Here is a 13380-nt window from a genome sequence, read left to right as displayed (position 1 = left end):
TGAACAGAAGGAGCGATACAGATGATGGAAGGATGGAGAAGGGTTTGTGTTTCTGTTCAGTCCATGAAACTGTGACAAAGTGACGACTGTATGAGTGAAGGGGTATGCAGCGCTATGACCACCTGCTGCACACAGAGTCAACCTGCACAACTGCAACTTCTTAAACTGACTGATCCTCGTAGTTTAAAGTTACACATGTCCATCTATCATCATCTATACCTCTTATCCTGATCAGGGTCACAGGGCACTGGAGCCTATCCCAGCTGTCATTGGGCAAGAGGCGGGGTTACACCTGGACAGGTCACCTGTCAATCACAGGGCTGACACACAGAGACAGACTTTCACGAGCATGTCTTTGGACTGTGGGAGGATTTTATTTCATTCAACCTCGAGTTCTTTCCAACTTTGATTTTATTCGATTTTAAACAGTTTTTCTGTCTTAATACAAACAACTCGCTGGTGAACATTTTCAGTTTTTCAGTGCCTGGAAGGAGGTGCTACCTCGCTCAGAGAGAATAAGACAATAAAACAAGGTTTGATCAAAAATTTGACCCCTTTGCAAACTTGATGTGTCACTACAGATAAAAGGAAGTTTGACATCACAGAGTTGTGCTGATCTGCTTTGTGGCTGACAGTCAGATAAAAGAGTTGTTACTATCATGTCTAAGCTACCACACAGAGCCAGTTAGCTTAGCTTAGCATGATTTGACCTTTGAACAAGCCAGGCTAGTCTTAGTTTGAATGTTTGTTTTGGCCCCGTCTGTGCTGTGCTTGAGCTCACCAGCTGCTGGCTGTAACTAATATTCATCCCACTGACGTGAGGGCCATATCTGACCATCTTACTTTCACATTCAGCATGTTTCCAGAAAGAAGAACCATTTCTCTAAAAACAAAAAAAAGTTTGCTGAATCCCCCACAGCTCCCTGCAGGCCTGACACCGTGACGCTTCATTTCACATGCAGGGTTTGAATCCCTGCAAACCTGAAATGCATCCAGTGACGCAGCAACAAGCTGTTATATTGATGTGCAGAACATTTATGCACATTGAGTCAAAGGGATGTTTGGTGATGCAGAGCCCGTCGAGCGGCGCCGGTGTGTTCTCAAATCATTTCATCGTGCAGAACCATCTGCAGATGTTAGAACAACTGCTGCCTGATTCTTTTACCCCACACACTGCACCTTCTAACCTGATTCATATTTCTGTTGCACAGCAGCACACACATCCACAGGAGGGACATGGTTTCTGTTATTTATAATGTTTGTCCAGCTGGGACATTTCAAACACTATATCTTATTCCATCTTTGCTCTTTATTTGATATCGAGCTAATTTCTGCTGCAGGGAAACGTTGGATTCTCTGGAAGATGGAGCAGAACATCCTTAACCTGTTTAACCCCTTATGATACAATCTGCTCTGCTGCTTTTATTTCTATTAGAGAGAGATAACGATCTTTCCTTGGTTTAAATGCTCACTTATCTCTGCTAACAGCGTCTCTCAGCCTGCAGGGACACGTGCCTGTAAATGCCTAAAAATCAAATGATTATAAAAAAGTGATTTCGACAGTTGTGCTCTTCTTTTTCCACAAAAATAACTTGTACAACGTCCGTGTTCTTGCATCCTCTCAGGAGGAACCGAGCAGATCTGTTAGCAGTGCAAAAAGAGACAGCTTGATATAAATTCAGGGACTTTCACAGACTCTTGTTCCTACTTGTGAAGCACAGACGAGTCAGACGAGTGGGGTTTGGAGGGGGGGGTCTTCCATATTTGCCAGCTTGTTTTACACGAGTCCCCTCACAGGCCTGACTGATGGAGACACAGATGTGGAAGAGGAGCATCTGCTCGGAGCTCTCAGGTGTGATTAGGAAAGGGCTCGGTCACACAGAAAAGGCCCCGGGAGGAATCAGCACGCCTCAGGGATCCAGCAGCCGGCTTCCTTCAGCTTGTTACACTGAGAGATTTTAAATGGATCATCGTCGAGGCATCTCTCCCACCGTCTGTGTGTGTCTGCGTGTGTCTGCGTGTGTTTGTGTTTTAACTCTGAGCAGAGCAGAACAGAAGTTTGAAAAATAATCAATGAAACCAGGCAGGAAATTGTGTTCAGACAAGTTGTTACTCAGAGTCTCTTGTGTTCGCTCGGGCCTGTGCAACTTCTGCACAACACAGCGAGATGTGTGACCAGACTCTGTATTTGAAAATTATCTCCAGGTCTCTCATACACACGCACACACACACACACACACACACGCACACACACACACACACACACACACACACCGGTCCATTTCTCTCCCAACAGGCATCACAGCCGGTGGATGTTAACATGCTCCATCCCTGGGCTCCTCTCTCCGTCCGAGCAGGAGGCCATGTTCGGTGGAATCAGCACGTCTGCTCGCCGCTCCCTGGTGACCACCCGGCTGAACCCGCTGTGAACAATCTGCTGTAATTTTCCAGGTCCATTACTCCCACAAATGTGACGGCTGCAGGGCCTGTGAGTGTGAAACAGCTGGTGGGATGAAGAGAGAGAGAGAGAGCACCTCTCTGTTGCTCCAGAGTGTGTGATGCTTCAGCTAATGGCACCAATTATGCACCAGAGAGCGCTGCTGATGGTTTCACAGCCAAAGTATTGAGTAAAAAAACACTGCAGAGGGAGGCCGCTGTGTCCAAACACAAGCAGGGAAAAAGATGGAGGCGAGAGGAAGGAGATGAGTCTCTTGGGACCTCTTGTCGTCTCGACACCCAGACATGTGGAGGTGTCCGCTTGGATCGAAGCCATGCAGGAATTTATGTCCGTTATTTTCTTTGAGGGCCAATCCAAGCAAGACCAGGACCAATCAAAGGCTCGCAATAAAACTGACTTCCCTGTGGAAGTCTCAAAGGCTTTCAGTGGATTTGATTTGAAGTCTATAACCTGGAAACTGGTGGGCGTGAGGAGGAGATACTCGCTCTCTGGCAGACTGTAAAACTTCACCTCCCCTGTGAGAGGAAGCAGAGGCTGCATCACAAGCGACAGTCAGGGTTTCAATCCCCCGGTTTGACTGGGTTCATTGTGAGAAGCTCACGAGCAAAAAGCAGTTCATCTACCTCTTTATGTGGAGGTGGAAATCATCAGGAGGGAGCAGTTTGTGAAGAGAATCTTTTTACATCGGCTGGTTAGACGAGAAACTTCTCACTCATGTAATTGTCTCTTCGGGCGTGTGAGGAGCAGAAGAGTCGTCGAGGAAAGTTTTGATGTGCATCAGGAGGAAACTTTAAAGCCAGAGGAAGTGTTAGTGTCACTGGATGGTGTTGAGCTGCCTGCATGCATACGGCAGAAAATCACACTTAGTTTTTCATACACAGCAGGGTTCAGCAGCACAGCAGAGCCGACTTGTTCGCTCATGTGCAGATAAAATAAAAAGAAGTGCAGATCTCTGTAGACCGGGAGTGAAAATGAGACCATCTATATTCAAGAGATCTCTCGTTCAAAAACAATCACACAGCACTGCAGCGTGTGTGCGTGCAGCACAGACACACCTCTGATGCACAGATGGTGTGTGTAAACTTTCTGTTCCCCCTCCTCTCCTCCTCCCGCTGTAATCTCTCTCTCTGTCTCTTCATCCCTCATGTCCCACACTATTTCCTCCTCTCATCGTCCCGTGTGTCACTCAGAGGATTTCTCTCGCTCTGCCAGCAGACGAGCACCTCGGCCTGAAACCGTCCCGCCTATCTAATAAATGATGCCTCGCAAAACAGACGTGCATGATGGGAACAGCACGGCTGAGTAAATGTTAGCTGAAAGCTTCGGTTTATAAAGACGTCTGTAATTTGGAGTTTTTATAGAGAAAAAAACATGACATTATCAACATGTGAGGAAAAGTCAGGCCAGATGATGCTCGTCTCCCTAAACGACTTAATGAGCAGTGAACACAGAAGTGAGGAGCTCTGCTGTTCAGGATAACCAACAAATCAGACAGAGCAGACTGAGTGTGACGGGGTCAGCATCGATGTCAGTCATGACCTCTACTGAAGCGGGGTACACGCTACAAGATCATCGGGCCGATTTTGGGCCCAGTTCCCCCTTCTGACAATCATCAGCAAAGTCCCAATGTTTTGATGGTTCTGAAGATGATCCTGCAGTGTGACGGATGTTAAGAGTGGTTTTACTTCCCATGACCTGCTTGGAAGGCCATCGTAAATATTAAACATGTCCAGTATTTACAATTCATTATCCTGTTGTGTGGGGGGAACCGCGATGACAGCCGAGCATGCACTCTTTGGCACAACAACAAAAAGCAGCCCATGTTCACGCCGCCTCAACTTCATCCACAGTTTGTTCTTTTTTCTTCATCACCAATTCTTCCTGCCCGTCGTCCGCCATGTTTGTTTACTCTAAAGTCTCGTTTGAGCGCCAGGTGGTTGTTGGTGAATGAACCTGTTAGTGTGTGTGTGCTGTTTGGGTCAGATCGTTGCTCTCTACACTACAGGAACAAAACTGTTCATTCATGATTATATATCCTCATGTGTTGGCTCTCTCACATTTTATACATCTGTTAGAGTGAGCCAGGCTTTACTGAGGAATACATGTTGTTAAAAAATAATAGAGCAGAAATTACATGAAAATAATCCCAATCAGTTTCAATTTAAATTATTGTGAATTAAATTGTTTGATATTTTTCTTTCTGAATGCTCAATGAAAACCTTTTCATGCCTGTCCATCAACAAGACGAGGTTAAAACCTAGTATGTGGCTGACTGCATCAGGTCAGTGTGCGCTTGGGCAATGTGTTACAAGGACTGTCCTCATGAGGCCGATGACAACGTGTTTGAAAGCAGGTGCGCGCTGCAGACGTAGGTGAGGACAGCGGAGGAGCAGCGGAGGAGCAGCCCCGCCTACTCCCTGAACAAAGTATCCAGAGCCGTACAGACAGAGAGTCGCGTCAGTGGAGGTCCAATATGCTCCATGATCCGCCATTGTGATGTCGCAACTCTCTCTCTCTACAGCTGTGAAAGTACCGTCAGTCAGTCGGTCACATACAGACCTGTGTGTAGGGCTGAGCCCTGTGGTTAGCCAAAAAGGAAGCTATATGGTGCGTTCAATTTACCTCGAAAGTCGACTGCAGGAGCCTAATTTGTCAACAGAGGTGTCAATCATCATTTTGACAGCATCAAATAACTAATTAAAAATAAACTTGTCAGAAAAATGAACACTTGGACGTGAATCAACATGATAAGAACTAACTATAATGACAGAAACCATGTTTGAGAAAAATTTATCGGGCGTGTATTTTGATTTTATAGTTTGACTCATGTCTCATCTGTTAACATGGAGGAGGCGGAGCTTATGACCTATACTGCAGCCAATCAGCAGGGGGCGACAGAAACGTTTTGGCTTCACGTTTAGGGAGCTGTCATGTCGTCCATCTTTTTATACAGTCTATGATATGGACCAACATCCAACACCGGCCCAGTTACTGTACACTGTATATATCACCTCCATCATACCTGCTTTGTCCTGTTCAGTACTTGTACCTGTACAATGACGAGGAAATGATTGTGTGTCTTCATGGTGTTTTTAACCTTCTGTCAAAGACACAGTCACTGTGTGGAAGTCCTTACATGTTGCTGGTGCAGCACCAGTGATAAAGGCGTTGGTGTGCCCTGTGTTGGCTATGTGCTGAAATAAATCTCGTTCTCTCTGCCGGCGTACTCGTGGTGAAATGAGATTTCTTTCACCTGCTTATTGTACTTTATAGTGCTGCTTTCTGTGCTCCCTGAGATGAGATGGAGTCTATATGAACACTGGCTTTTCTCCAAAGGCTGTGAGGCCGTCTCTCCCCTGTGACAGGCTGACTGACACACAATCTGACTGATGGATCGTGTCTTTGAAGGAGAGGAGGTGCAGAACTGAGCAGGTTCAGATATAAAGGATGGGTGAGAGAGCGGCGGAGACGAGGTTATCCCGAACAGGAGACAGATTTCAGCTGAGCTTTATGATGAAAGGCTGCTGTCATGTTACACATCAGATATGAGCTGGATCACAGAGATCTGCAGGAGAAAGAGAGCGGCGTGTTGAGGCATTTGTTAACATCCTGATAGTTCTTGAACAGGAAAATGAAAAGAGCTTTTTATCTCAGATGTGCATCTGATATTTTTGCTCTCTGCATGTGTGGAGGAGCGAGTGTGGGTAAAGCTAAACACGGAGGCCCGCTGAGGATTCACTCCTCGCTCACCAAATCCAACTTTGTCTCGTTTCAAATCTCACCAAGAAGGCGTGTGGGCGTTCAGCTGCTCGGAGCCGGGAATCGATGCTGTGGGCATGAGCGCGGGATCAGCCAGAGAGGAGCGGAGGACACTCTGGTATCACTCACCGGGTGTTCGGCTGCTCAGAGTCCTTTGTGTGAGCTTGTACAGTGAGACCTCCCTCAGATAGGTATCACCACAAACACCCCGCCCTGTACCTGCGTAGGAAGACTTCCACCTCCTCACATTCTTTGCTTTACTTTGTTGCTTCAGGAGGAAAGTTCAAACTGCTAATCCTCCACTGACAGAAGGTTTAAGGATTCTGATGCTTTGGCAACTCAGCAGCTGCACACATCAGGAGAGAGCCGAGCTGCAGCAAACACTGAAACATCTTTCCACCCATCTCGCAGCAACGCTTCAGCCACAGCGGGGGGGCTGAGTCCGACAGACCACAAACACAATCGACCCTCATTCCCAGGAGTAATGGTGCTGTCAGCGGTTGAATCTGACCCCTCTGTGACCCCCCGGGGGCAATGAGACAGCACCCATCCCTTCACACCCGGCAGTCAGCGGGGGAGTGAGGAAGAGGGCCACACGGCTGGTGATAGCAGTCATCCTCAGTGGAATGAGGAAAAATAGAGGTCATTGTGCCACTGTGTGAGTGTGTGTGTGTGTGTGTGTGCGTGTGTGTGTGTGTGTGTGTGACAGAGCAGAGGTCTGACACTGTGATGGTGATGCTGAGGTGAGTGTTGATGCCTGATGCTGCAGCTGATGAGACCTGCCTGTGAGTGATGGAAGGATGTTGCTGCACGTGCACACACATTAAATTAACAGGATCAGATAAAAGTTTTTATACCCCACTGTATGTGGCTTTCATTACTGCTGGTTAGGATCACAGGACGTAATGAAACGTACCCTACAGCATCAAAGCGTAACGCACGGCGAGGAAATCTCCCATCCAATCTAGAGGCTGAGCTCCAGCAGCCCGCGTGCGCTCTGGGTGGGGGGGGGGGGCATCATGCCTCCTCACTCAGCCTCGCGCATCTCTTCATCCACTGCGCGTCTCCAGCGCTGAATCCTCCCTGCACACACCAACCGGCGGCTGCGCTCCATCCCTCCTCATCCTCTCTGTCTCTCTCTCTCTGTCACACACACTTTTGTGCAGCGCAGAGGAATGGAGCGGCCGGAGAAACACCACCTGATCGCGAGCGTTCATGGTAAGGAAACATTTTGTTTTCTTCCTCACTTACGCGCAGCCGAGCTGTCATCTTACACACAGGCGCTCCGGTGTGACAGAGAGAGCCATGAGAGCGAGGAGAGGATAACGTGAGTCAATCAGGTGACTGATCCACTCAGCCACTTAAAGTGCGTCTGTGATACTTAATGATGACTTTAGAGTTTATACCAGAACACATGGGCTCAGTTCTGTGCTGATATCTGCTTGATTTAAGTGATCATTTAGTTGTTAATCACAGTAATTGTATCGATTAATGAATGGTCTTTAGCCCTGTTATAGATGTGCACTTGTATCCTGCAGCTCCTTGTGCACATATTTTAAAATCTGTTCCTTCATTTTATCATCTGTAAACTTCACACTCTTCCCACACTGTTCACTCCTCCTCCTTGTGTGTGTGTGTGTGTGTGTGTGTGTGTGTGTGTGTGTTTGAACCACACAGTGAGAACAGCCTGCAGTCAGCATCATGCAAAGGGAAGACGAGATCAGATGAAGCGTTGACCTTTTTCTTCTTTCTTCCTTCCTCTCGTCTGAGTTGTGTTTGTGTGCCGGAGGAATCATGTAGGACAACGTTCATCTTCTCTCCCATCATCATCATCATCATCACAGAGCTGCTCTGTAGCCCGGGGTCAGATGCAGCTGCTCCGTGCTCTGCTGCGCTCTCTGCCTGTGGCACTGTGTGTGTGTGTGTGTGTGTGTGTGTGTGTGTGTGTGTAGTGTTGGTTTAGAGAGAGAGAGAGATGTAAAACAGAGCTATAAAGCCGACCTGAAGCTCCTCCTGGTGCTGCTTAACTTTATGTGTTTCCAGGATTGATCTCCAGGTTGCAGCGTCGCTTGGAGGATCTGTGACACACCGAGGTGTCTTAATAGAAAAATCTTTGGCTCTGTCACAACCCTCAATCACTCCCATCCCCAAATCCCTCAGTCCCAGCCTCATCACTAACTTCTAACCTCATTTGTTGCTTCATTTTCCACCGAGGAAACTTCCCTCGTGCACCACACACAGTCATCAGTATCTGCCACACTCCTGCGTGTGGTGTAATCTCAGAAACGCCTGAGCCCTCTGAATTTACAAACCTGCCAGAGGAGCGTGCATGCCTCAGTGTAATCTTTGTCTGATCCTGTCCCTGAGGCTTTTATCCCCTGTAACAACTGTTATTGTTCGAGGGACACACATGCAGAGAAGCCTGCAGTCCCCTTCCAGCTGTTGACAGAGCGTCTGCTCTTCCTGCTGTGAGTCCCGGTGCGGGCGGAGCTGTAAGCCGGGCAGACGGGAGGACTTGCAAATCAAATTGCTTTAATCCACTGAAGCATCTGTCTTCATTCTGCAGAGGACAACAGGCTGTGAAGCCAAGCTCCGAGCTGCTGTACAGGAAACAAAACCTGTCACAGAGGAGTGACAGGATGTTTCCTGGTCAGCCAGGTGTGTATGCATGTGGGGTGTTCTTAAGTGTCAGAGATGGAAGCAGCTTGGTCAGAGATTCATGCTCATATTGTTCTGCTTTCATCTCTCCTGTCCCCAAAGAGTTGCATAAACACAACAAGCAGCTGAAACGCGAGACAGCACCGAGCTTCGTCTCTGTCGTTCTGTCCAAGAAACAAACTCTCCCCCCTGATGAGTTCAGTTTCTGCGCTTGCAGCTTCCAGTCGTATTCAAACAGAATGGCTCATGATGTCAGCTGGTTTTCTTCCCCCTCACCCACAGAGTAAACGTCTTTGGTTTTGTGCTGCTTGTGATTAATGGAACATCAGAAGCCGATCTGAGCTCAGTGTGAAACGTTCCTGAGGACACGAGTCTGCCCGGGACACACAAACATCATTACTGAACAAGAGGCAGACTGAAGAGAGAGACAGAGGAAGCACACAGGAGGCAGTGTTTCTTATGATGTATATTTACCTGGTTGTGATGCTGATGATGATGCAGACACTCTGAGTGATGGAGGCACAGGGATCTCATGTGATTACCTCCATCAGTGTGGTGCTCAGGGACAAATGGTCGGCAGCGCCGTTTTTTGAGTCCATTTGGAGAATCACTTCACTCTGTCATGCCTGATGGCAAAGACGTGCACAAAGGAAACTTCTCCACTCGTCGCTGTGCACACTTCTATATTTATCTGGGTTTACTCTCTGCTGAGCTCAGAGGCTTAATTACCCCGAAGAGAGGAAAGCCAAAAAGAAATGCAATTATGCAACTGTGTATGCCGGATCCCCAACAGTGGAGCTGCTGTGGATCGGGACATTAATGCCAGAGAAGGTCCCACCTTTGAGTCGTGTTTTTCTGCAGAACAAATCTGTTGTTTCCTTTAGGTGACAAATCCCAAACCTACAAACTGTTTACTCACAGTGTTTAAGCTCCTGGAAGGTGCTGCCTGCTCTGCTTGGAGAGAGAGCGAGAATGAATGAATCTGTAACAAACATGACGTATGCTCTAACACATTCTCATGTTTACTGCTGTGCTTCTATGAAGCTACATCCAGCAGCCTGTTAGCTTAGCATGTCGCAAAGACTGGAAACAAAAGGAACTACTAGCTTCACGCTGTTCAAAGGTGACATAATTCACCTTCAGCACATCTCCAGCGCTCTGATGCGCAGGTTATCATGTTTGTGTGAACCTGCACACAACAAAGTGACATTTTTATACCTTTGATATTACTGAGCTGTGACGGTGCTTTGTGTGTGTTAGGTTTGGACTGAGCCCAGCTCATATTCACAGCACATGTAAGAATGGTACCAAGCTTTTCATCAGAAGAGAATGATCAGATTTACCAACATGTTGAACTATTTCTTTATTCTCTTGAATTCAGGGACAATCTGGATGCAGAGAAATGAATGAGACATATTTAAGTTCCCTCGAAGCAACAATCCAAACCGCTCCAGTCAGAGCTGCTCGTTGCCCGTCAGCAGAGCGCTGTGGGCGTGGAACGAGTGGGAGCTGCACATGCATGAAGCTGAAAACGGCATCCAACTGAAATCTCATTGTGTGTCTCTGTGCCTCCCGTCAGCGTAAAGGATGTAGAGCCCGAGGGGGGGGCAGGATGGAGTGCTCCTGGAAGACGGTGCTGCTGCTGGTGTGTGCCTCTCTGGGGGTCCAGTACACGGCCATCCGCACCCTGAGGGACTCGATGTCTGGACCCTGTCAGGGAGCCTACCGCTGCCAGACCAGACACCACAGAGGTAGGCCTCCACGGACGATCAACACTGTCCTACATAAAGTAGTGCCTCGCTGCTGCTGGAAGTTTAGAGATACATGTGCATAAATAATTTAGGATGTTTTCTGTTTAACTCTTTGGTTGTACAGCGTCAGCAGAGGGTCAGTTTGGTTTGAAGAGATTCAGTTAAAACAGCATCAGAGACTGAAGCAACAGAAAAAGGAAGCAGAACATTCAAAGAGGGAATTCCCCAGAAGAAGAGAGCATCAGGAAATTAAATATGCGTGATTCGTTTTACAATTATCCTCCAATTGATCTGCATTAATGGGCTCTCAGAGAGCAGCTGCAGCTCGCCTGCTCCTGTGTACAGGAGAAACTTCCCTTTGCAATCAACTCCTCATCAGCAGTAATTACACGTTAGCTGTTTGCACTATATTTAGAGATCCGCCATTTCATAGCCCCCTCGGTAACTACCGGCAGACAAGCAACTTACTCATGCATCTTTACCCTCTAAATTATTTAAGCTTTATTGGCTTGATTTACTTTCTCCTGGCTCCAAGTCGTGACTCACTTTTATGAGCTGAATTAACTCCTCTATTACCACAACTTTAAACCAGTGAACAGGTGGAACGGGTGGAACGGGTGGGACAGGTGGGACAGGTGGTGTTCTGTTAATCAAACCTGTTTGACATGAGAAAACATGTCCGCCTCACACGATGTCAACATGTCTGGTTCTGTTGTTTCTCCCTTCCAGACTCCAGGTGGAGATCCCTGTGCGATGACGGCTGGATGCCCGTGGAGTCGCCTCAGAAACACATCCTGCTGTTCGCCACCACCCGCAGCGGCTCGTCCTTCACCGGGCAGCTCCTGAACCAGCACCCGGGGATCTTCTACGTGTTTGAACCTCTCTTCCACGTTCAGCAGGCCTTCACCAACTCCAGCAGCCGGCTGCGACGCACGCTGGACCGCCGTGCCCTCCTGGGAGCGTACAGGGACCTCCTCCTCAACCTCTACACCTGTGACCTTCACTTCATGGAGAGCTACATCCGCCCGGAGCCCCAGGACCACGTCACCAGCTCCTTTTTCCGCCGGAGCTCCAGCCACGCCCTCTGTTCACCTCCCGTGTGCTTGGAAGGAGGCGATGGAGCGGTGTCTGATCTGCCCGATGAAGCCTGGTGTCCTAAGAAGTGCGGGGCCTTGAACCTCACGCGAGCCTCCATGTCGTGTCTGTCGAGGGGACACGTAGCCATAAAGACAGTGCGAGTCCCTGAGGTGGGCGACCTGCGCACCCTGACAGAAGATCCACGTCTTGACTTAAAGATCATCCACCTGGTGCGAGACCCCAGAGCCGTCCTCGCCTCACGCATGGTGGCCTTTTCAGATCAATTCCGCGCTTGGAAAATATGGAACGCGACAGGACGGCAGCCGCGTTACGTGGACCTGTCGCAGATCACCAGCACCTGTAAGGACATGGCGGCCTCTGCGGAAACCGGCCTGCAGAGACCGGCCTGGCTGCGCGGACGCTACATGCCGGTGCGGTATGAGGACCTGGCGTTCAACCCGAAGGACAAGGCCGCTGAGATCTACAGGTTTGTGGGGCTGGAGATGGAGGACAGGGTGCGGGCGTGGATTTCAAAGAACACCAACAGTAATGTGACGTCTCCGTCCGAGTGGAACTACAGGTACTCCACCACCAGAGACTCCAGAGCCACCGCAGAGAGCTGGAGGCTTCGACTCAGCTTCGACATCGTGAGGACGGTGCAGAATCTGTGCAACGACACCCTGGCTCTGCTGGGATACAAACAGGTTCAGTCTGCGGCTGAACTCAGGAACCTGTCCCACAGTTTGGTGGAGAACGTGACCTTTGAGCCGCTCACGTAGATCATCTGACTCAAGGCCTAGAACGAGTTATGTGTTTATTTATTTCAGCTGACTCTCCTCTCTGTCATCGTGCTGATGAAATGAATGTAAGTTATTTTATTTTGTTAAATTAATTTAACTTGTTTTACACTTTTTATGGTTATGTTTAACACACTGACGTGTGACATGCGTGATGCTGGATCTGCTCTGCTGTGTGTGACGGTTTTATGCAGTTTAATTCCATTTCTTCACAAATTCAGTGTTTACAGAGTTTAAGCAGGAGAAAAAAGACACTTCAACCAGCTCAGGTACCTTACAGGGAATCAGAGTGAGACACAAGATGTTCCTGAAGGTTCAGTCACACAGGACAAAAAGCAGATTTATTTGTGATAGAAAAAAAGAATAAAAAGAGAAATAAACGCCTTCCTCGTGTGTCTGATGTATTTAGAGGCGGATTAAAACGCCTCCTGTCGTCCTCCTCGGTGCGCAGCAGCTCAGATGTCCGTGTGTGTTGATTCTTTGCTTTAAATACTGTAAATACTGATTTACTGTTGCAATGCAAGTGTTATGTTCTGGATGTGTTTGGACATTTTTGTCGGTCTCACTGTACTGTTTATATTTTTTAGACTTTTTCAATAAATTATTCATAAGTAACACTAAACAGCACACTGCTGAAATCTTTTGCAACCCTGTTTCTTTGAAGTGTTTCTGTGGGAGAATATTTTACGTCTCTTTCAGCCCGGAGAGGAAGGTGGATAAGTGCTGAAACCGGAGAACGGTTTGAATCGTCTTTTATCGTGTAATCCCTCTGTGTTTGGTTTTCAGCCACATTTCAATACGACTGATGTGTCTGAAGAGAGATTTTTGACTCAAGAGAACACACGCTGCTTTCACCAGTGTTTCATTTTAACTTTGAAAC

At 47.9% G+C, this 13380-nt stretch overlaps 1 protein-coding gene across 1 annotated transcript; it reads left to right on the top strand.

The window, feature by feature from the left end:
• Positions 1-7333: 7333 nt before the first annotated feature.
• Positions 7334-13122, top strand: LOC138613199 (carbohydrate sulfotransferase 1). The gene is made up of 3 exons (XM_069686816.1): positions 7334-7435; positions 10455-10626; positions 11356-13122. The coding sequence occupies exons 1-3, from the start codon at positions 7433-7435 to the stop codon at positions 12480-12482; spliced, it is 1302 nt and encodes a 433-aa protein (XP_069542917.1). The 5' UTR covers positions 7334-7432; the 3' UTR covers positions 12483-13122.
• Positions 13123-13380: the final 258 nt, after the last annotated feature.

This window comes from Semicossyphus pulcher, unplaced genomic scaffold, assembly GCF_022749685.1.
Source record: "Semicossyphus pulcher isolate SPU_LCO1_2020_fin unplaced genomic scaffold, fSemPul1.0.p SCAF_8, whole genome shotgun sequence".
NCBI lineage: Eukaryota > Metazoa > Chordata > Actinopteri > Labriformes > Labridae > Semicossyphus > Semicossyphus pulcher.
The sequence above is the reverse complement of the archived record's forward strand: the minus strand, read 5'-3'. Positions and strand labels throughout refer to the sequence as shown.